Source organism: Vigna unguiculata, chromosome 7 (assembly GCF_037176805.1).
Source record: "Vigna unguiculata cultivar grain cowpea cultivar isolate G323 ecotype 2 chromosome 7, ASM3717680v1, whole genome shotgun sequence".
NCBI classification, from domain to species: domain Eukaryota; kingdom Viridiplantae; phylum Streptophyta; class Magnoliopsida; order Fabales; family Fabaceae; genus Vigna; species Vigna unguiculata.
In genome coordinates, this window is record NC_140798.1 from 47,558,360 (window position 1) to 47,583,292 (window position 24,933).

At 29.2% G+C, this 24,933-nt stretch overlaps 3 protein-coding genes across 3 annotated transcripts; 2 read left to right on the forward strand and 1 right to left on the reverse strand.

The window, feature by feature from the left end:
• LOC114190057 (large ribosomal subunit protein uL29) lies at positions 1 to 1,857 on the forward strand. Its single transcript, XM_028078816.2, has 4 exons — positions 1 to 133; positions 204 to 339; positions 445 to 601; positions 1,650 to 1,857. Exons 1-4 carry the CDS (start codon positions 130 to 132, stop codon positions 1,722 to 1,724), a joined length of 372 nt encoding a protein of 123 aa, XP_027934617.1. The 5' UTR covers positions 1 to 129; the 3' UTR covers positions 1,725 to 1,857.
• Positions 1,858 to 3,810: 1,953 nt separating this feature from the next.
• Positions 3,811 to 6,352, reverse strand: LOC114190464 (putative pectate lyase 21). Its single transcript, XM_028079358.2, has 5 exons — positions 6,152 to 6,352; positions 5,648 to 5,999; positions 4,547 to 4,757; positions 4,368 to 4,436; positions 3,811 to 4,245 (listed from the first exon to the last, which is right to left on the reverse strand). The coding sequence occupies exons 1-5, from the start codon at positions 6,285 to 6,287 to the stop codon at positions 4,009 to 4,011; spliced, it is 1,005 nt and encodes a 334-aa protein (XP_027935159.2). The 5' UTR covers positions 6,288 to 6,352; the 3' UTR covers positions 3,811 to 4,008.
• A 13,882-nt stretch (positions 6,353 to 20,234) lies between these two features.
• LOC114189901 (3-ketoacyl-CoA synthase 19-like) lies at positions 20,235 to 22,056 on the forward strand. The gene has a single exon (XM_028078626.2). The coding sequence runs from the start codon at positions 20,313 to 20,315 to the stop codon at positions 21,762 to 21,764; it is 1,452 nt and encodes a 483-aa protein (XP_027934427.2). The 5' UTR covers positions 20,235 to 20,312; the 3' UTR covers positions 21,765 to 22,056.
• The last annotated feature ends 2,877 nt before the right edge of the window (positions 22,057 to 24,933 follow it).

The window sequence follows — 24,933 nt, forward strand, 5'->3', positions numbered from 1 at the left end:
TGGCCGAACCCGAAACAGCATTCTATATAACTAAAAAAAACCCTAATTTTGAGCTTCGTCTCTTTTATTTAACACTAGGGTGTACAACGTAGAGTCGCAGCCGAAGCAGAAGCTCGTGGAATTGTAGCAATGGGTAATTTCCTGAAGCTTTATTCCCTGTCCATTGTTGTTAATTGATTTGACTAAAAGCGTTGTTTTTACAGCGAGGATTAAGGTTTACGAGCTGAGGCAGAAGACGAAAGCTGAGCTCTTGAATCAGCTGAAGGACCTCAAGGCCGAGCTAGCCTTGCTTCGTGTTGCTAAGGTCACCGGAGGTGCCCCTAACAAGCTCTCCAAGATGTAAAATTTCATGTCTTTCCGCGTTGGGTTGTTTGTCATTTGAATTTGTATTTTTGCATGTGTGGTGCTTGTGTTTATGTTTTTATTTTCAATTCGTGGTTGCAGAAAAGTGGTGAGGTTGTCGATTGCCCAGGTTTTGACTGTGATTTCTCAGAAGCAAAAGGCTGCGTTGAGGGATGCCTACAAGAACAAAAAGTACTTGCCCCTTGATCTCCGCCCCAAGAAGACCAGGGCTATTCGCAGGAGGCTTACTAAGCACCAGGTAATGCCATTGGTTCTTCCTTTAATGGAACTACAAACTCTATGTTACCAAAAGTATGTAGACTAATGCGAATGCTCTGTTGTTAGTTTTTAATAAATGGATTGCATTGGTTTTGATGAGCTTGAATTTGTTCTATTTTTTAGGGATACTCATTCCACTTTTGTTTTTTGTGCCTACCTGATCTAATTTGATTGCACGTTTTTGTGTAATGCCTTTAATGTCTATGGTCTTGAGATGTTACTCGAGCAACTTCTATCTGTACCCTATTCGTGTTGGACAATTTTTTTTCTATGGTTGCTCGTGTGCTTAATAATTCTCCTGTATTACTCAAATTTCAATTATATATCCTCAATGCTTTATGGACTGTTTTGACAGAGGCGAAATGTGGGAGAATCCCTTCCTATAATATTCTGTACTGAGGGTTGTGTTACTTTGCTTCTCTTATAGAAATTAGGATGTACACTGGAAGGTTTAAAATAATGGTTTAATTTTTGATATATGCATATTTGCACCATCATCTTGTTAGAGAGAAATACTATATTGTTTCTGAAGTTTGCATGTTTGAAATACCCATGCTAAGATTGTCTGTCCTTCATAAAGGTTCTTTTATCCTGATTGAAAGTCAGCGACATCCGTTTTTCTCTCCGTCATTCTTTACAAATAATTCTAAGTGCTTGTTGGATCAATTTGATCTGATCCAGTCCTTTCCAAATGTTATCTAATGTGTTATTTGCTCCTGAATTTGTTCTTGAAACAAGATTTGGAGAAATACTTGTGATTTTGACTTCCATTGATATAATTAGCTTTAGACACGAGGAAATATAACCTTGTTTAGGATTTTTATAAAATCTCAGAGACATAAACATCAATGTTCCTCTAATTTTTTCTATAAAAATTATTGGGGAGAAGTGAAGTTAAATGCGACTATTAGGTGTTCTTACATTGTAGATTAACATGATTGTAGAGAAGTGAACTCTTATAGGACTATATTTGGTGGTGATGGACAACAGTTGTTTCTCATGAGATTTCTTATTTCTTTTTCATGCAGGCTTCGTTGAAGACTGAGAGGGAGAAGAAGAAAGAGACTTATTTCCCAATGAGGAAGTATGCTATCAAGGTGTAATATTAGAGCAAATCTTATTGATCAATTTGACGTTTACTCCTTTAATACTTGACCAGTTTTGATACATCTCAGATTTGTAGTTTCATGACCATTTGTTATTGCCTATGTTAAAATTCATGTTGGGTTTTTTGAAGCTATTAGAATTTATGCGCATTGTTTTTAGTTTTCGTTCAAAATTTTTGCATTTTTGACGTTTCTTTTAATCAACCTTTACATTTACATTTTGAGAAATGTGTTCCCAGACCATTTGCGGCGTTTAAGAGAACCCATAAATTTAATTTATGATGTTTATAATATACGAGTCTGAATATAATTAACTAAAAGAAATTACTCTTCAATCGAACTCAATAATATTTCGTGTTAGACACATTTAATCAGTTAAAATCACGTTGGAATTTTTATTGCGTACCTACGAAAGTGATTACCTTTAGTTTTTCGAATAGCTTTGAAGTATTCTGTTTCTTTCGGAAAGAACTATACTGGGCGTTTGTCGAAATTAAACTTTTTACTATTCTAGTGTTTTTCATTTATAAAGGAGTTAATTTGTTTCATATGTAAAAAGTGTCAAAACTGCATCCAATTTTCGTACATTTTTGCAAAACTTGTAATTTGTTTTTTTTGGAGCTATTAAGATTTGATTGCTAGAAAAATTAAGAATGGCAGAAGAGGTGCTTAGTCCATGAAGAAATTGCAGATACATCACACCTTTCAAATAGTAACAGACAAAATGAAAGTCAAAAGCATGATATATATACTGTGGTATTAAATTACTTCATGGATTAGGTACTTAATCCTCATGTTTTCCGCTAATCCACTCAATAGTCAGTCTCATCTCTATTGAACTGTGTGTTCTCAATCAAATCTGCCATTTATGAGAGTAACATCTTCTCCTGGCTTAGCGTCTCCCTTCTCCATGATTATGGCAAAATATTCTTTCTTTTTGGAGAAGGGGGTGATTTTTTTTTTCACAGTACAACCCAACCATATACAGATAAAATTTTCCATATCATTTATATTTGATACAATCAAATAACTTTGATTACACTAGGCTAAATTTTTCTCTAAATATTTATAGAATGAGAAAATAAAAAAAGGTAAAATGAACTGAGTTTTCTATATATCAACTTGTTTTTCGAAAGCAAGTTAAAATAAACTAATTCACTTTTCTTATTTAATAAACTCTTTAGTTAACTCACTTAAGGTTAAAGTACGTAAGTTAATTTAGTTTGTATTAGAAGCTGGAATTTTTTTCCCATAACAAAATCTTGTGAAAAACTTTGTCCAAACCCTTTCTGAGAGTAAACCATTTTTGTTCAGCACATTGACTTAGTCAAATGAAATTAAAAAAATAATGAATAAAATGTGAACTCGTGAAATCAAAAGAGTGGGCCAAAAGTGCAGTGGTCCAGGGATGATCACAGTTGATGGGCCGAAGAATCCGAATAAAGAAGTATACAGACCGAAAACATCATGCCACAACTACTATTCTTTCTAAATCTCATTTTGTTGTTATTGATTGACAAAATTGTTTGCATGTGAACTCCATAACCAACTCTCTTCCTGGTCTAAATTATTAGCATGTGAACTTCACAAGGAACTCCTTAAATACCATTTTTTTATAATATAAAATGATCAAATTTATAGTATAAATTCATATACATTCATTACCTCGTTACATTTAATAATAGTTGTTTATCCTAATTTTCAAGATGGTATATCATTTCAACACACCCACCGAATTAAAATTTATGGTAATGTAATTCGAGACATATAAATCAGTAGCTAGTTTACTATAAATTAATTAACTTATTAAGCTCCAATTTATGACTAACCTCAGTGCTTTCAACTAGAAAAGAAAAACGCTAATGTATCCATTTCAAGTCATCAACTTAGAAAAGGTGACCTTGTTTTCACGTCTCATACTTAGAGAATAGCCAAAGACAAGGACTTACACAAGGTAAATTAAATACGAGTTTAAATACTTTTCTTGCTTGGTCACCACAGCTATATACTTCAAAAATAAAACTATAAAAAAAAATACCTCTAAATTTCAATTTTGAATAAGAATAACTTCTGACAATGAAAATTATGAATGGGGACCGATATAAATACCAAATCGAAAAGTGTCATAACCACAAAGTTGACTATGTTAACAGAACACAACAATATGTTAGTACAACTCGAATTAAATAAAGGACAAATTAAAGCTTCATTCTTAAATGTGCTTGATGTAATATGTGAATGGTTTCCTCATAATGCAGAAGGTGTGCTCATGCAATGAATCTTAATTAGGGACCATACGATCTACTGGCCTACGAATGGATTGCCAACCTGTACACAATTGGAGGATCTCTCTAAGAGAATGCGCAGCAGTTTCCATCGTCCACGTCGGGTAATATTCGGTAGGATGGAACATGGCCACTTCTCTGTTTTCTGTAACCAAGCATGGCTCTGCACCATTCAAAAACATGTCTCCTTCTGATACTATGTTGCCGGACTTTTGCTCTTCCTTATCTGCCGCCTAGAGACACATTTTTATCACAACCATTACTAGCCATAAAACTTGTTCTTAGAGTAACTTTGTGAATATGATATGCTTAATGACCATAAAACAGCAAACTTGAGTGAAAAGAAATATTTTACCTTCTCAGTATAAAATTCAAAAGTCTTTTTCTTTGTTCCCGCTTCATATATGTTACATTGAGAGTATATCTGTAAAATGATTTCACGAAATCAATTACTCTCTCTCTCAGTTCTTGCATAGAACTTAGGACGGAAAGCAAATTTTAAGAAAATCTGCCAGATGATAGCAGCAAGCTCACCTGGGATTCCACACTAGCACAAACAGCATAAATCGCCCAGTTTCTGGTGTAATTGTTGTACAGATGAACTTTTCCAAACCTCACACGTGGCTGTCTTTGCCGCGTTCCATCAAAGAAACAGTGGTGAATGGTCACCCGGATGCATCTATCACCAACGTGAGTCGGGTCAGCTCCAATGAGCATGGTCTTGTCATGCTGCCCAAAGTAACACCTAGAGCCACAAAACCAAGTAACCCATTACATTTTTGACCAATTGATTCGCCTCCTCTAAATCGAGATACTCTCTCGAAAGGATAAGGTATGTAATCTCTGTGTATCTGAGAATCCATCACTGATCCATGTCAAAAAACAGACTAAAAGCAACTACTAATTGTTTTTTCTTTCCAGTGACGTGCCCAAATCGTGTGGAAGAGGATTCAAAACACACCTTCAGTCATGGATGAATAAATCAACTGTTGATAGATTATAAATCTTGGGTGTGTTGAAAAATCAAAATCAAAATCAAACATGAATTTTCTTATCCACAACTGAGATTACTATGCGTAGAACATTTGACAAACCAATGTTGCAGTTCAATTCAGTAAAAATGAACAACTCCTCTCACAGGATAAGGTAAATAATCACAATGCACGCAGATTTATGTCTAAGTCTATCTACTTCTTCATAATAGTTTCTTCAATGACATGCTTTAGAGTTGTGTGGATGTGAATCCAAACACAGGGCCAGCCATTAATGAAAAACAAACTATTAATACTAGCGTAACTAATATTAATTATACAAGGAGTACACCGCCACTTACCCAATTATTATCAAAACATCATTGACGAACTCAGATTTTACTATTATTATATTATTATAAAAGGGTTTTCGATTGGTTCTAGATGGAAAAGGAATTGTCAAAATATCACTTCTCATAATATTACATGCACATGCATAATAAAGCATACCCACCAATGATATTACATACGCACATGTATAACAACACATCATCTATAACCCTCTCATCAACTATTGAGATGACTTACGTTTACCATAATCACATCACAGGAGTCAAACCACTGTTCTAATTCAATTAAAAATGGAGAAAATGAGCCCACCAACCTGGATACAGTGATATCGGTGCTTTGTCTTGTGATGTCTATAAGGCCATCGTCGTAATCACGAAGGGTGCATCGATCGATCCATATATGCCTAGAATTTGGTTTGATTTGAATGCCATCAACATCATGACCCCTACCACCCTCAAATTCAAGGTTGCACACGATGATGTGTTCACATTCCTTTAGCCTCAGACCTTTCCCAGTCAGTTTCACCTTATGCCCTCTCCCATCTATTGTCTTATACGACGACACACTCAGGTAAGACGACAGATTAATCGTACCAGAAACCTCAAAAACAATCCACAAAGGTTCATTTCTACGACATCCTTCGCGAAGGGACCCAGGACCATCATCTGAAATCAATCATTCATCCATCATAAACCACGATCTATACTTACTATCTTATTGTCATTCATCTCAATTCAATCAATTATTGTTTATTCACATTTTCAGAATTCAATTAAATTAAATGGAATGCAGAAAAAAGGAGCATAGGTTAGTGTGCCTGCGAGATTGGTGACGATATACAGAGAACCATGGCGGCCGCCGATGGCATGGCGGCCGAAACCCTCGGCGCACCCGGCCATAGCCCTCAAATTGGAATCGACGTCGCCGTACGGTAGCATCTGAATCCCCGCCATTGAAATTTCACCGTTCAATTCCTCTTTTTCACTTTTCTTCTTCCCCTCTGAATTCAATATTTTAACATTTAAATAACAAAACTACGTTTTGCATTACAGATCGTGATTAATCATAACAAAATTAAGTTTTCAGTTATCAAATTAACTACGCCAATTTAATAATATAAAAAAATTATACTATTGTATAACTTGGGTTATAATTTTTTTATAAAATCTAACATTTATATGTAAGACCTGATTAAACATTTTACTAATAACAAATTAAAATGAATAAACTAAATAATAAAATTAAAAAATTAGGGTCCTCTTTGTTGTCCCTTTATCATTTTCTCAATAGATCTTGAGAGTGAACCCAATATCATAACCCAAGCCAATTTTTATACATGGATATATTCTTCATAATATAATATTTCTTTCTGATCCTTATGATTTTTTTTCCAACTTTCATACTCTTTAATCTCTTTTACATTTATATCTGATTTTTTTTTTTAATTAGGAAGAAACTCTCGGTCCAGGAAGTCCATAATAAAATAATGGACAATAATATTTTAGTCCACCTTTTTTTACTTATTTTTAACTCATTATTTTAATTATTATTAGATCATTTATTTTTGATTTTTTTTAATGATGTGATGCGATGATCTAATAGTGATTAAAGTGATGAATTAAAAATTGGTAAAAAAAAGTGGATTAAAGTATCATTATGTTAAAATAATATTGAAATAAAAATTAGTAAAATAAATATGTCTGAATTTTCTTTCATTAAATGTATGGGATATAGCAGCCTAATCTTAGATAGCATAGCACCACAACCATTTAAAATAATCAAATAGTTTAATACATATTTAAATCAATTAATGGATATTTTCCTTAACCATTAGTGGCCAAGTTTGACAATTCATTATATGAGTTATGTGGATGAAAAGAGAAATCAAGTTAATTAAAATGGAAACAAATTGATACCTTGCAGAAAGCCTACACCTAATTTGGTGGGCTGTGTAGCTCAAATTTAATTCACAACTAAAAATATTTTGAGAGAAAAATATATTTTGAGTGTATTTATAACCTGAAATTGGAATAATTAATTTTACAAAGTATTTATAGAGCCTTGAAGAAACCCATTTATATATTAAAAAAATATATTGTTAATTTTTGGTTTTATTGTATATAACATGTTAGGTTATTGTAATACTTGTGTACTCCATATAGGGTTAGCCTTCTAGATTTATGGGTAAGGGTTTGACACGGATGAGTTGACCAAATTTTCCAATGAATGGACGTACGGATTTAAATAAAGAAGATAGATAAGAATTAAATACACAACAAATAATTTAGAAAACACGTTAGTTTATAAAAGATAAGTAAATTCAAATATTGTTGGCCGTTGGTGGTTAATTTCCTTACATCAAATTTTACATTTGCCGACAATTTTTTATAAACATAGAAATAATTTATAAATTATTTTATTTTTTTGTGGCTATTTAATAGCAGCCAATAAGATGGATTGAACATTATTTTTCTTAAAAAGCTTTTAGATAAGAAAAATGTGAAGAAAAAATGAATTTGGATATGTTTTGTAAAGTAAAAATTAACTTATATTAAAGTTAAAAACTATTTAAATATATAAAATAACGTTAACTTAAAAAATATTTTGAAAAAAACTGATGTATGTATGTATGTTGATATTATAAAACTTCTAAAATAATACACAATGTTTAACATTAATCAAACTATCTTTCCATACATAGATTATGTACATCTTTTATAAACACAATAAGATTTTTTTTTATGTCACTTAATTAATAAAAGAAATAAAAGATGAATATCTTAAATTTTTGAATGCTAAATTGATTACAAAACATTTAACAAAAACTTAACTAAAAACATTTAAAATTGTTAATTATCTGAATTAATTTATTAATTTTAATTGGATAAACTAATTCCCAATGAAATGAAAGGAAAAAAAAAGTATTTTATTAATATTTTCTTTTTAGTTTTCACCAGTTCACCCACTAATCAAATCCCGGAGGTTTTTGAAAGTCACATTCAAACTAAAAATAATAATTTATTTCATAAATGTTTCCTTTAAACACGAGTTTCAAAAGTCAAAGCTAAAATGACTACTTACCCACCCCTAATTTGAATGAATTTGTGTTGTTAATTTGTTCTATTAATAATTTTTGATATATATAAAATGTTTTTGCTGCGAGCATAAATGAATGATTAAATTATATTAGTGATGGAAAGTAATAAAAAGAAAAATTTAGTGTTGCAGGTAGTGTGGTGAGGTGAAAGTCAAAGCATTAATTTGTTGAATTTATGGTGATTTAAAATAAAAATGCAATAATATGAAACCTAACAAATAAAAGGTACATGTATATAGCTATTTGATGCAGTTATGAATTGCAGCCTCTTACCCTCTTTAACCTTTAACTTTAAATATAGCCGCCAGCAGTGTTATCTTCCCATACAATCTTAGTTGAAGTAGAAGTTGAAGTAGAGTTGGAAGCTTCTTTTAGTTAAAGATATAAGTTTAATTTCTCATTCATTTTTTCTACAGTCATACACATTTAATTTATGTATATTTGCTTTTCATTTTCTTTCTTTAAGTGAAAAAAATACGTTTTTATTTTTAATGATAATAAAAAATAATTAAATTATTAATATTATCATAATTATAAAATTAAATATATATTTTTTATAATGTGATTGTAAGTAATTTTTATTTATTTATAGATAATTTTTAATTTAAAAATAGTTAAATTTATAAAAATAACTAAATTTAAACAATTATCACTTAAAAAATAATATTTATAAAGTTATTTAAAGGATAAAATTAAAAGGCAGCAATTTTTTTATGTAAAAATATAAATTATATATAAATTTATCATTTTTATTTTCTAAATGTATATAAATATTGATAAATCTTCTTAATAAATTTAATTTCTTCCGGACATTTTCATACATATTTGACTATAAAATTATAGTATCTCGGTCATATATATATATATATATATATATATATATATATATATAAACATATTTAATAACAAATTATGACCATAACAACATTTCTCTTCTAATATGTATAATAAATATATATTTTTCAATATCACTTCTATCAAATCAAGTAAATCTAATTCCAAAAGTAGTCATTTTTTTTTGAAAAAGAAAGATATAACTTTGTTAAAAAATATTTTTCTCAATAAAAATACTTTCATGAATACGCTGGTGAGTGAGTCTATATCTTATCCTCACAGAAAAAAAAAAAAGTTAAAATAATGAAATATGATTCAAGTCTGCATCTAATGTAATCTTAAGCCCAAAAGTTTTACGAAGAAGAAAGAATCGCTAGTACTTAAATTAAATGATGATGTGTACATGATATGGACAATTATCAGGTATAAATTATAATCATGTTATTTTATCAGGTATAAGATATATATTATAATTAAACTATTTTGTGTAAAGTTTAATGGTTAAAATCATATTTAATTATTTTTTCTAGTCATATAATTTTTTTTATCTCTACTCAAGATAAAATTTTCAACTTATATTTGAATTTCTAACTTAATATAACATAATTGATAAAAGAAACTTCATTATTTTAATTAATATGAGATATCCAACTTCTTATAAGTTATAATTATTAATATGGTGTTGTAATCAGTATTTCTTATAATAAAATTTTTTGTCATTCGAAATCAAAATGATGATGGAAAGTGCTTGCAATTGGGAATTGCGTCTTTCTTTTTAATACATTGAGAGTTGGAAAACATATCAATGTCATGCAGATATGTCCCTTCGGATCGATGCCTTCACGTGTCACAGTTTTACGTCGCTCTTATCCTCTTCAATCTTAATTAAATAAATAAATAAATATTACTCACATAATTTATATATTGTTTTCAATTAAATTGTGATACCAAAAAAATTATATATAAAATATATTAGGGCATTAATCTTTTAAAAAGACTTGTCTCCCTTGTTACGTGTTTAAATCCAATAAATTGCCACTCCATATTGTCGGTGATTAATTGTCTGATATATATTATAATAATATTTTTTATTCAGACATATAGTATATAATATATAATTGAACTCCACATATTTTGTTTATATTAATATTATATTAAGGCCTCAAAGGACACACTTCTGCCAAATAGTAAATTGAACTGGCTTTTATATATATATATATTTACACTTTCAACCTTTCTGCACATAAGTCAAATAATAATAATAATAATTTTAAATAATTTGCTTTTAAGTTTGACCCAGTCTTGTAGATAAGTTATATATGGGTAGATTCATGTGGAATTAAACTCATTTTTTTTCTAATAAAGGTTAAATAAATAAATAAATTGCTTAACATTAGTAAAAAGTTTATCAAGACTATGGAATTAACTATTTCATTTTTTTTTATAACAAGATATTATATTTCCATTAAAAGATAAATCTTAGTTGACATGACAGAAGTAAACCTTAGTTTTATAATAAGATATTAGGTTGAAGTGAAACTTAGTTTTGTTAATAAAATATTAGGTTCGAATGATTGATATATAAAGGTGAACGAATTTTTGACAGGACATCACTAATGTTTAAATTAATCATTAAAAACTTGGTGGTTGAAAAAGAATAAGAGTTTCAATTTCTTAAGATGAAGGTAATATGAAATATATATATATATATATATATATATATATATATATATATATATATATATATGAAATTGAATAAAAGATTGAAACTGTATTTAAATTATTTTAACTTTAGTTTTTAAATGATGTAAAACTATTAGAAGTGAAATTTAAGTCTAACTCAATCTCACAAAACTCAGCTTGTAAGGTGAGGATTGCACCCCACTTATATATTGTGAATTGGTCTTATCTCTAATTGATGTGGGACTTTCAACACACCCGTCACACAGATGTATATTCATCTCGTGTGTGGGACTAGAAATTTGTGGGTGGTTCATTAGCGGATGAAACAAAATGTCCACAAATTTTGTTATAATAGACTTTAACCTGACTTTGATACCATATTAGATACATATAAGTCATAAAGAAGAAAAATATTAACAAGATGTATTTGATGAAAACAACTTAATGGGAGCTTGTTTACTGATTTATTAAAACCTTGATTAATATATAGAGTACAATGTCTCATCTTAAAAAAAAAAGTAAAACCTAATAAAACAAAATATTTGATAATAATAACAGATAATTAAATATATGATATAAATTATAACAGAAAATATATAATATCTTTATAAAAACTATTAAACATGATGAAACACATATAATAAAGCTGATAAACTTTAAATAATTAAAAAAAGTAACAAGATAACTAAGTGATTTGTAGATGAACCAATGTTGAAGAGAAATATGAAAGTATTAAAAAAGAAAACAAATATAGTAATGATTGAAGAAATTAAAAGAAACCATTTATGTATGAAAGCAATTATAGGTATGTTAAAGAAAAAGGTTAGTTAAAAGCAGTGCAAAACAATAAATGAGAAGAGACAGAAAATATAAGAAGGGATGGTGATGCATTGATGTAAGGGAAAGTTCAAAATGATAATGTAATGAAGCTTGTCACAAACAAAGTAGAAATAAATAAATAAAAAAATTAAACAGATAGAAGCATAATTTCAACTAATTAGTTGAATGTTGCTATCCTCTTTCTTTGATTCTATTAATTTCTCAATTGGCGGCGAACCCTTTTCATTTCTCTGTACATTTTACTACGTACATACACATCCATGCAATATCTCATACACATGCACATTTCATCCGTATAAACCCTTTTCGGATTCATATTCATATATATATATATATATATATATATATATATATATATATATATATATATATATATATATATATATATATATATATATATTTTGCTACATTTTTTTAACCTAAACTTTTCTTAATATCATTTATCAAATTATCACTTCTCCCTTTTCTATATCTTTTTCTCTACTAACATTATTTACTTTGAAAAAATTATTTAAGCATACATATTTAACTATATACAACAATTTATCTCTTAATTTTTACCTTTCATAATAATTTAATTTTTTTTATTTACACAAGAGCAAAGGAATAGTCTTTAGATTCTCTCTATCTAAATAAAGTATTTATTAAATATAATAATTTATTAATTTGATAAATACATTTCTATGACCCACCCCACTCTAGGTGACAATGTCAGTTTCTTACTATCTAATAAGTTTTCGATGAAAACAATAAAAATTATTTATCGTTTTATATATTAGTCAAAATATTTCTCTGTATTAACCATAACATATCACATTTCTTAATACGTGAGAACAAGTAAGCAACATGAAGAATTAATATAATAGTTATGATCACTCTGTTAACAAAAAAATTAAACAACAATATTTAATTAATTTTTTTTAATACTTCATAGACAAAAAGAAAATTAAAAATTAACTAGCTTATCTCATTGAGTGATGCACATAGTTTGTTAAAATCATAAAATGGTTTTTCATAAAATATATATAAAGTGTTATTAAATGTGAATAAATATCTGGAACAACACTTCACGTAACAAAGTTTTGAAATAATGTTGATCATGATTTCAATGAATTAGCTGCATGTTGCTATCTCCTTATTATTTGAATCCATGCAATTCCTACATCCAAGTTGTTGCTTATCTTATTCAATGGTTTTATTTTGGTTCATACATGCACATTAATTGTTTTCTTATAATTTCTTTACCATAATTTAACAATAATTCCACTAAGAAAGATATTTTTATAGACCTGTCTTAATATAACATCTCACACTTTGTCTCTTAGCTCTCGAATAAATGCTTATATAGCCCAAAATTGACTTCAAAATGCATGCATATAGGTTCTGTTCAGATTCATAAATCATGGCTGCGATTAGGGTTTCTTCCACCAACTTAAGATCAAAACATTCATCATGTGCTATCGTTCAATCAATAATATCTGTATTTTATTAATATGAAAACGTTACTAACGTCGAACTATTTTTTTATCATACTAAAATAAAATTTGTTGAAATAACAATTTTGAGGACCACTTAATAGTTTATCTTTTGAAATAGACATGATAATAATCACAGAAATATTCATTGCTTTATAGCCACGTACAGGGATACAGAGGAGTTCATGTTCTTGCCTCTATCATCTGGCGTTGTATTACAGAGACAGAAGCTGATATTAAAAACTATTTTAGTTTGAATTTTTTAAATAAGTTGTACTGGATTAATATATATGTTCTTAGTTTCTAATGAAACATTTAGTTATATGTTGTTTCTAATGTACTTTCAAATAAGTTGTGCATATGCTTGTGTTTGGATAAAGTAATATTTATTTATTAAGAGAATACATTTATTTTAATCAAGATATTAACTATTAAGGTTTACTCTCTCGTAAAAATTAATTGAGATGGAATATCTTACATATAAGAGAGTGGAAAATAGTAGGTTTGCGTATTGGTGGGATTGGAATGAATTTAGGGTTAATTTGATTAATTTAGTAATATTTTAAAATTTATGTTCAATTATTTGACTTATTATTAGGTTAGTATATATATATATATATATATATATATATATATATATATATATATATATATATATATATTTATTGTTCGGATAATGAGTTAACCGGTTATTTGAATTAGTTTTTTTAAAAGAACACTAATTGAATGAAGGAATCTTTGTAAAAAAAATTTACATAGATGATTTTAATAATTGTTTTTTAATTGATTATACATTTATATAAATTTTAGTATATATATATAAATAAATAAATAAAAATAAATATTAAAATATGATTTCGGATTAATTGGTATTCTTGAAATTATAATCCTCCTTTCCTATCTGATTATTATTATTATTATTATTATTACAATTATTATTTATTTTATTTATTTAATATTATCCGCTTACTCAAATCAAACTCATTATGTCGATTTTTTTTTTCTGATTTTTCAGGCACGGGCTGTTAATTTTATTTACTTGGACCAGAAAATAGAATGGATTTTTTTTTTTTAATTTTTAGATGAGAAGGGAGAGGAGTGAACTTTTATTTTCAATTTAATATTAAATTATGAAACTATTTTTTAATAAATGAATTAAAATAGAAGACGTCATACTTTTATATAATTTTATGTTCAAACTTAGAAGGACATCTATAAATAACCAACTCTCTCTGTAGACAAAAATAATAAAGAAAAATTATAGAATATGGAAATATTCTTAACTTTTGTTAAGTATTATTAGATTAAATTATGTTTATTTTTTTCAAAATTATTCACTACTAAAAATTTTCATATTATATAAGATTTTTCTTGTAAATTTGTTAAAAAAATTTACAAGAAAGGACTTTTTTCTACTATTTTTTCTACGAATATTAATTGACAGGTAATTCCTTTGTAGATAATTACTTCCTACAAAATTATAAAATTCACAAGTATTTCCTACAAAATTTGTTCTGAAAAGTGTTTAATACAAAATATTTTGCAAAAAAATTGACAACAATTTCTTGCAAATTTTTTGTCATAACAAAATTTATAAGTATTTTCTATAAAAAAATTTCAAAACAAAATTGGCAGATAATATGAGTTTTTTTAATAATAATTGTTTGATTGAGAATTTTTAGATATAGATTGTACTGTATGTCCCATCGGTCAATCGGCCAAAGCCAATCCTCAGGCCCATCAGACGAGATTGGGAAAACTCATTTATAAAACACCATCGGTCGAACGGCCGGGTAAATAAATTGTGGACCATCGGTCAATCGGTTCTACAAACAAACCACATAGCATCGTTAAGAAACCAACGGTCGAACGACCTGGTGAACAAATTGTAGGACCATCGGTCAAACGGTTATACAAATAAGTTAAGGTACCGCCAGATGCAATCGGTTGATCGGTCTCACAAGCCAACCACGTCCAAGCCCATCGGTCAATCGGTAACACAAACGAGTGACATTCTGATCCCCAATGGGACATCGATCGATCGGCCTCGCACGAACAGTACCTTAACCTAATAAAGGACAATCAGTTGATCAACCATCAGGACGGTCGGTCGATCAGTATCTAGATTCGCGTAATCCTTTACATGCGTCTGTCGGTTGATCAGCCATACGCGAATCGTTCACTTGTTAAAAACAAAGCATAACTAACCTAGTCAAGCGGTCATCGGTCGCACGGTCAAACAACCAGTCAATCAGATTAATTAACGTTAAACGAGTCAGTAATCTTGATTAAAGGATCATTGGGCCGTGATTAAGGAACCCTAATCACAGGCCCACACCGAAAACTATAAATAGGGCCCAAAGGTAGGTTGGTGAGCATCTTAAATTCGCATTTATTACAGCAATTACACTCCGATCGGTCCTTTACTGACTTAAGCATCAGAGCCCTTTAGACAGGTACCCCGATCGTCATCCCAGCCGATCGAGCTAAGGAGTGAATTTTCTTGGAGAAGTTATCGCTGCAGTGAAAAGTGGAGTAAGCTTGAAGAGGTTCTTTAGTAGGCTCTTGGTCCCTACACCCGAAACATAGATTATGTATGTAACTTATTAGGATGGTCACTCATGAATCTAAAATGTTAAATCAGTGGAGACAAGTCAAGTGTGTATCATGCGGTTTCAATTACACGTATATTTGTTATAAAGCAGCGGTCATCAAATTCAAATATATAAGATTAAGGAGGTAAAATATATATATTTTTTCAAATACTTAATAATAATTTTAACAGATGTACTTTCACATTTTGTATAGACATAGGTCTGCCGAGTATATTTGATACCTTTTATTTAAAATATATATAAAGTTAAAAACGTTATTGTAATTGAGAGGTTTATGAACCATACAACTTATAAACATCTTATCACATTCACCATCTTTATTAAATTCGCATCGGATAATAAAGATATTCGTATAAAACATTGTCTACTAATTAATATAATTTAGAGAATATCTAGAAGAGTTGCTATCATAAAAGAAAATTGAAATCAACTCATAATGAATTAATGGGTAGAAATATTAACTTGGTATTAAACTTTTTTAAAGTTTTACTTTTTTTTTTATACAAACTAGTTTTAACTTACAATAAAGTCAATTTTTTTCTTTATATATATATATATATATATATATATATATTTTCTGGAATAAGTGATAAAGAAGTTAGTGAAAATGTGTCTGTTATGACCAGGTCTTTGAAAAAGAAAAAGAAAAAAAACTTTAGCCGGCTATAAATAAAGCATTATTTTGCTCTGGTCATGTTTTCCATAAAGCAGTTGGCAAACATTAATTAAATTCATAAATTTTGCTTAAAGCTTTAATACATAAATTAATTAATTGAAGAGTAATACAAAAGACGTAAAATTATATGAGGCTTTTTTGTATTTCAGGGTCCCTTTCACCATAATATTGTAAAATAGGATTCGTTGAATTTTGTTTTTTAAAAATGGGTCATGTCGTTAGTTAGAAGGACGACTTACAAAGGTGAAGTCGTCATTCCCAAGACCGGTTTCGCTTTTTTCTTTTTTTAAATGAATGTCGTTACTTCACGTAACGGTTTTAACATAAACACTTTTCATTTTTTTTAACTTTTTAGTTTTTTAATTTTAATTATTTCTTTTTCTTTTTTTTATTTTATTTTTTAAATATTTCAGATTTCTTTTTTTTTTTAATTTAATGGTTTTGCTTTCTTTTTTCAGTTTTGATTAATTTTTTTATAAGTTTTCAGTTTTCGTTATTTATTTTTGGTTAAAATACTCCCTTGGTCCATGTTTTTGTTGAAAAATCTCAAATAGGTCCTAAGATTTTTTTTAGTCTTAATTAGGTCCATATTTTTTAAAATGTGTAACAATTACGCCCATTCCGTTAGTATGGAGTTAACGGTGTTAAAAGATGTGCCACGTGTCAGCTCCACATTTTTTTGATTTTTTTTAATTTTTTTTTTAATTTTTTTTAATTTTTTTAAAATTTTTTTAAAATTTTTTTAATTTTTTTTTGAAAATTATTCCTGCCACGTGTCACATCAATATTGTGCCACGTGTCAAGTCAGTGAGGTGACACGTGTCAAATCATTGTTTGAATCTCAATTTGGTCCATATATTTGTTATTTTTATTACATTTTAGTCCATTTTTTTAAATTTTTTTAAATATATTTATTTTAACTTTTTACAAAATTGTTTTAAAATTTTATATTTAAATTTATAAAATTGTTAATTTTAAATCAACTCTAACATTTGTATATAAATTATTTAAAACAATTTTGTAACAAGTTAAAATAAATATTTTAAAATTTTAAAACAAAATATAAAACAAACTTAATATTATTAAAATGTTTAATAAAAATATCATTATAAAATTTATATAAAAGTTAAATTTGATCTCCATTTGGAGAGGATGAAATTGAAAATTAAAAAAAAAATGGACTGAAATATAATTAAAATAACAAATATATGGACCAAATTGAGATTCAAACAATGACTTGACACGTGTCACCTCACTGACTTGACACGTGGCACAATACTGATATGACACGTGGCATGAATAATTTTCAAAAAAAAATAAAAAAAATCAAAAAAAAATCAAAAAAAAAATAAAAAAATTCAAAAAAATGTGGAGCTGACACGTGGCACAGCTTTTAACACCGTTAACTCCATACTAACGGAATTGGCCTAATTGTTACACATTTTCAAAAATATGGACCTAATTGAGACTAAAAAAAATCTTAGGACCTATTTGAGATTTTTCAACAAAAACATGGACCAAGGGAGTATTTTAACCTTTATTTTTTTTAAACTGATTAGTTATCAATATTTTTTAAATTTTTTATTTTTTTTCAAATTTTGTTAGATATAAAAATTATATTGATTGTATATGTAATTATTTTTAGTTTATTTTTATTATGTAATTTTATGTTATCTAATCTATTTTATTAAGTTTATTTTATTACCAATACAATCAACATAATTTTTATATCTAATAAAATTTGAAAAAAAATTAAAAATTCAAAAAATATTAATAACTAATCAATTTAAAAAAAAAACAAATAACGAAAACTGAAAAATTATAAAAAAATTAATCAAAACTGAAAAATAAAAAAAATAAACAAAACGGTTAAATTTAAAAAAAAATCTGAAATATTTAAAAAATAAAATAAAGGAAAAGAAAAAAAAATAATTAAAACTGAAAATTAAAAAAAATGAAAAGTGAAGTCGTCATGTTACGTGACGACTTCATTTTTCTATTAAACAAAAACGTTATGTGAAGTAACGACATCTATTTAAAAAAAAAAAAAAAACAAAACCGGTCTTTGGGAATGATGACTTCACTTTGGAAGTCGTCCTCCCAGCTAATGACATGACCCATTTTTAAAAAAAAAAAATTCAACGAATCTCATTTTACAATATTTTGGTCAAAGGACCCTGAAATACAAAAAGCCGTATATACGAAGATAAACAGAACATTTAAAACAAGAATAGTCTAAGTAAACGAGCTTTAATTGTAATTAATATGGTTTAGAAGTTTTAAACAAAGATATCAATATCAACAGTTACGTCTTCTTGAGGGCAATGTTGAAGAGTCATGCTCAATTAATTAATTAAAGGAAAACTAATTATTCTTTACATCATGGCCGCTGGTACAGTCCCATGCCAATCAAAGGCTTATGAAATCGTAGATTCTTTATTTTTCACAAATATTTTATCATTCTTTTCATTTTATTTACTTTTATGAGACTATATCTACTGTGATATCTAGAAAGAAAAAGTAATAAATGAAGAAAAAGTAAAACCTACTAAAATCAAGAACCAAAACAGAGGTTTGAAGTGATGGGCAAAACATTGAGAGTGAATGGGTTCAGTTAAGTTTTTATACTCTTTTCAACACAATTTATTTTTAGCAGAACATATAAAATACATTCAAATTTTAAAGATAACATAAACATCGCTCTCTGACTTTGTCATGTTGTTAGTGTATTTAATACAATATATATCATTTACATCAATGATACAAACTAATAATTTAAACCATTCACGCATGATATTATATATATAATGTAGAAATAGGAATAATAATATTTTTTTAGTATTAATTTAATTATTGGTAATATAGATGTCATGCAAATGTCATATGAGGATATGATGTTCACAGAGCAATTAAAACTAACAATTTAAATAAAGTATAACTGCAGATCCATGTGACTGTGATTCATGTTTCTCTGACGACGTTAAAGTTGAAGATGAGAACAACAATTACAGAAAAAAAAAACAACAAGAAGAGATTAACTAAGCCACTCCATTGATTAGAAGATATTAATTGAATTGAATGCTGAAGAATGCAAATATACAAGAACACCATGTACTAATAATACATATATAGTTAGCTGGTAGTGGAACTTTATTAAAACCTATATGCACGAGGTTACTTGATTCAGATACCATAAACATATTATATATACGTGAGAGGGATCATTAAAGTTTCTCAACTCCATTGGGGTATGTTAGTTGAGTTCTGAAATAAACTGGGAAGATGAAGTTTTCAAATGGAGTTTTGGTTTCGCTCATCTTCGCAAGCTGGTTGGTCCACACAGTATTTAATAACTTTGACCTACTCCAACGAGATTCCTGTTTATCCACCATAAATCATAACTGGCCGAAAAAGGATTACAAATTTCGGAGTGTCAATTCATGAATGAAAGTAAATAGAAAACACCAGAAATCACTCACACTCTACAATATTACTTATTTATTTTATTTTTGAGAATGAGAGACGGACACTTAATCACAGTCAATATCGACTGGTTCAGAGTTGTCTGGTAGGGCACATCCTCAACTTTTCTCACGCAACTTGTCAAACTGAGTGACGCACAACTTGCACATTGACATTACATAACTGCTTCTGTTTGTATATATATATATATACACATGTATTTGCACTTTTAACATCCACAATTACAAACATATATCCTCATACCTTAATCCCTAGCTTCTTTGGTATATCTAGAGATGAATCTTTTCTTCTTGTTTCTCCTTCCCTTCTTATTCTACTCTTTCTTGTCCCTTTTGAAGTTGATTCTTCAACGTAGAGGCCAATCATGTTACATGTTGGCCTACGAGTGCTTTAAGCCTCCAGAAGACACCAAACTCGACACCGATTCCGCGACAAAGATTGTCCTACGAAACAGAAAGCTGAGGTTGGAGGAGTTGAGGTTTCTCCTCAAAACCATTGTCAGTTCGGGGATTGGGGAGAACACTTACTGCCCCAGAACCGTTCTTGAAGGGAGAGAGGAGTGTCCAACTCTTAAGGACACGTACGAGGAAATAGACGAGATCATGTTCGACACACTCGACAACCTCTTCAAGAAGACGGGGATTTCACCCTCCGAGGTAGACATCCTCGTAGTGAACGTCTCCTTGTTCTCGCCGGCGCCTTCTCTCGCAGCACGTATCATAAACAGGTACAAGATGAGAGAAAACGTGAAAGCTTTCAATCTTGCAGGAATGGGGTGCAGTGCAAGTGTGGTTGCTATCGATGTGGTGCAGCAACTGTTCAAGACTTACAAGAACTCCGTCGGGATTGTTGTGAGCACGGAGGATCTTGGTGCACATTGGTACTGTGGCACGGACAAGAAAATGATGCTTTCTAACTGCCTCTTTCGTTCCGGTGGCTGCTCTGTGATGTTAACAAACAAGGCTTCTCTGAAGGAGCGTGCAATATTGAAACTGAAGCACATGGAGAGGACCCAGTACGGTGCTGATGACGAGGCTTACAACTGCTGCATACAGGTGGAGGATGAGCAGGGGTACTCGGGTTTTCGCCTCACCAAGAGTCTTGTGAAGAGTGCCGCTCAAGCCTTGACGGTGAACCTTCAAGCGATGGCACCCAAGATTCTGCCGGTGTGGGAAATGGTAAGGTTCTTTTTTGCCTCTGTAAAGTACAGTGGGATGAAGAAAAGGGAAATGGTACCCTTTTTCACTGGGCTGGTTCTTGGGAAGAACAAGACGAAGAAGACAAAGATTAATCTGTTGGGAGGTGGGTTGAATTTCAAGACAGGGATAGAACACTTTTGTGTGCATCCTGGAGGGAGGGCAGTTATTGACGGTGTTGGAAAGGGTTTTAGGCTGTCTGAATATGACCTAGAACCTGCAAGAATGGCACTTCACCGTTGGGGAAACACTTCTGCCGGTGGGCTTTGGTACGTTTTGGGTTACATGGAGGCGAAGAAGAGGCTGAAGAAGGGTGATAGGATTCTGATGATAAGTCTTGGAGCTGGGTTCAAGTGCAACAACTGTGTTTGGGAGGTGACGAGGGACTTGTCTGATACAAACGTGTGGAAGGACTGCATAGAAAGTTACCCTCCGCAGAACCTGAGTAACCCTTTCAAGGATAAGTATAATTGGATCAATGATGAATATCTTAGCTTTGTGAGGTTGGATTTTAGCAGGATGGTCCTTTAGGTGGGGTACAGAGGGAGAGGTATAGTTCAGTAAAATAAGAAGAGAAAGGAAAAGAAACCTAAACTCTAGATGAAACTATACAGTTTAATTATTCAGTTAGAAGATGTGGAATATGTGATGATGTTAATTTCCAGGTTTGGAAGTATTTATTCTGGTTCATGTTTAAACACAAGGATCCATATAATTAGTGAGAGGAAGAACAACAAGTGTAGATTTGATTTGTTGAGAGAAACTTGATGACAAACATGTACTATTGTTGTGCTATTGATGAAATAAAGTTTCATGTCATTAATGTGGGTGTGGTAGTTAAGATCTAGAAAACATTAAACAATTATAACTTTGTCGAAGATGTCAATCAGAAACACTTTCATGAATACACTCGTAGTTCTATATTTTCTCAGTGGCTGAAAAAAATAAAATAATGGAATATACTTCATCTACATCTAATGCAAGATATGGATAAATAGGTGTGATTACCCATTTTAGAAGCTTATAATTATCTTATGTTCTATTAAACATAGAACTGTAAAAAGGATCGGAACTACGACCCAATTCGGCTCATCATGACTTTAGGTTGAGTTGGGTTAAAATGATTTTACAAATTTCAATACGGGTTTATTTTTGATCCGATTTATCTAAAACCCGGCTCATCTGGGTTGAATTCATGGTGAACCAGGTTGGCTCATCAACCCAAAGATAAAAGAGTACACAAGAGTTTTTTATTAAATTGGAGTTTACATTTGGGTCATGTTAGGTTTTTTTTAGCCAACACATAATTAATTTGTATTTTTTTATTTTGGTTTGTATTTGGATTGTATTAAAGTTTATTTAGATTTTAATTAGAATTATAATTTAGTTTTGACTTAAAAAAAAAATAATAATATTTTTTTTTAATTAAGTGAACCCGTGAGCCAATCTGTTTAACCCGCCAACCTATGGTGGACCGGGCCGGATTCGAATTTTTTTGGCTCGCTGAAGAGTGAGCCAACACTAAATCATCAAGCTGTAATAGGTTGAACCAGATCGGACCGGATTATCCGTTTTAACAGCTCTAATTAAGCATTGCAAACATAAGTTTGTTGTTTCAATTCACATCGTCAAATTTTATAAATAAAATCTCAAATTTTAATAGTGAATAAAAAAACTGATTAAAAGCGAAAATGTGTTGGAATTAATTATTTGCTACTAAATTACTAAAAGAAAGAAAAATTAGTGGCTAAAAGTCTCAGACTAGAAGGAACTACAAAAATATCTTATTTTATCCGATCTTTTGCGCCACAATGTCTCTATAAAAGTATAAATAACATAAATTCACTATTGTTAATTGATATAATAAGTTAATAGAAAATAGTAAAAAAATAAAGAGTTGAAGATTTTATAGATAAGTATAAAAATGAAATAAAGCGATAAAATTAAATATTAAAGACAAAGATGATAATATAAATAAACAAATTAAAAATAAACCAAACTCCAAATTAAAAAAGGTTGTTGAACAATATGTACACATTTTAATAAATGTGTTGTACATATTTCTGTACAGATTTAAGAAACTGTTCAGCTAAACTTTTGTGGAGCATAACATTAATGATAGAAGGATTTATCTCATATCTAACTTTTTATCGTGCTACCATCTCATTTGTGAAAATCAAGACTCAACATCTAAGAATACTCTCAGGGTTGCAGAGGTAATATTCTGGAGAGACAGAACAACCTGTAATATTAAGGATGCTTTGGATTCTCTGGTGTAGAGTCTTATGTTTTACGACAAATCAATCTCAATGGAGAATAACAGTGATGAAAGTGTCGAGGATCATACATAAAATAAGAAGAATAAAAGTAATACAATTTTTAATATATAAATGGAGGTAAAAATCATCTGATAAAAACTTATTTCGTAGGATTAATTTAGTTCTAAAATAATTTCTTAAAAAAAAAGTAATTAAAGTAAGAACACAGCGTAAATAAATAATAATAAGAACAATCATATTTTAACTATTAAATTTTAATAATTTTTTTAGATAATATGTCATTGTATCTGAAAGAGCGATACAAGGTTTTTTGTTTTTTTTTCGAGTCCATTCATTTCCCAATTGACTGCGGAACTTTTTTATTTTTTTTCATTTTTCTGTTCATTTCAGATTTTGTTACGTAAATGGGATATATAATATACATGCACATGACGTCCCTATATACTTCTTTGGGATTCATATATATTGTTACAATTTTTTAACCTAAACCTTTCTTAATATATTGTATCATTAATCACATGTCGCTTCTCTCTTTTGATCTTTTTCTCCTCAACATATATTAATTTCCCAACTAAAAAGAATGAATTCACAACAAAATGTTTGTTACAAATTGATTTTTTTTTTGAATAATCTTCTATTTAAGCATACGAATGTTTTCTTTTTCAAATTAATGTTTGTTTATTTTTTTAATATCTTTATCTACTGTACTCAATGTGTTGTAACATAGGTAACTGATATGATATCAACTATATAATGACATCATATTGGATCAATATATTAAAATGAAATCATTGTATAAAGATAACAAATTACATTTAATCAAAGATTAGAATTAGAATATTATAAAAAGTCATCATTATTCATCATGCCTTATATATTACTTATTTGATTGTGAAGATGCTGGTAAAAGAGTTGAACCAAGGGGATTTTATAGGAGAAAATGAGTTCCGAGTCTAATTACATATTAACATCATTTTCAATTCAAAATATTAAGAAAATAAGTTTATGGGTCTTTATTCTTATATAATACTCACTTTTTTTTATTTTTAACTAATATGATATTTAAACTCACATTTTAATTCTTAATGGCAAATCATACACCCTGACCGAAAAAGTGTCATAAATATCGCAGTGTGAGTTGATGAATGAAAAAGTAAAAAGAAAAGAGCACGGGACAGTCACAGATTACTTGTTTATTTATTTCCTTTCTTCTCAGGCAACTTGTCAAGTGAATGAATTTAAGTGAGTTTGTTATGAAAAACTCATTCGAACTTACTAGTTAATGAGAGTTTATGACTAACTTAATGAAATTTATTAGTTATAAATGCATCCAATTTAGATATTATATATAATTCAATCTTATTTGCGGTTAAGTGACTCTCAACATCATAGGACGTATATATATACATTTGAACTTGTAA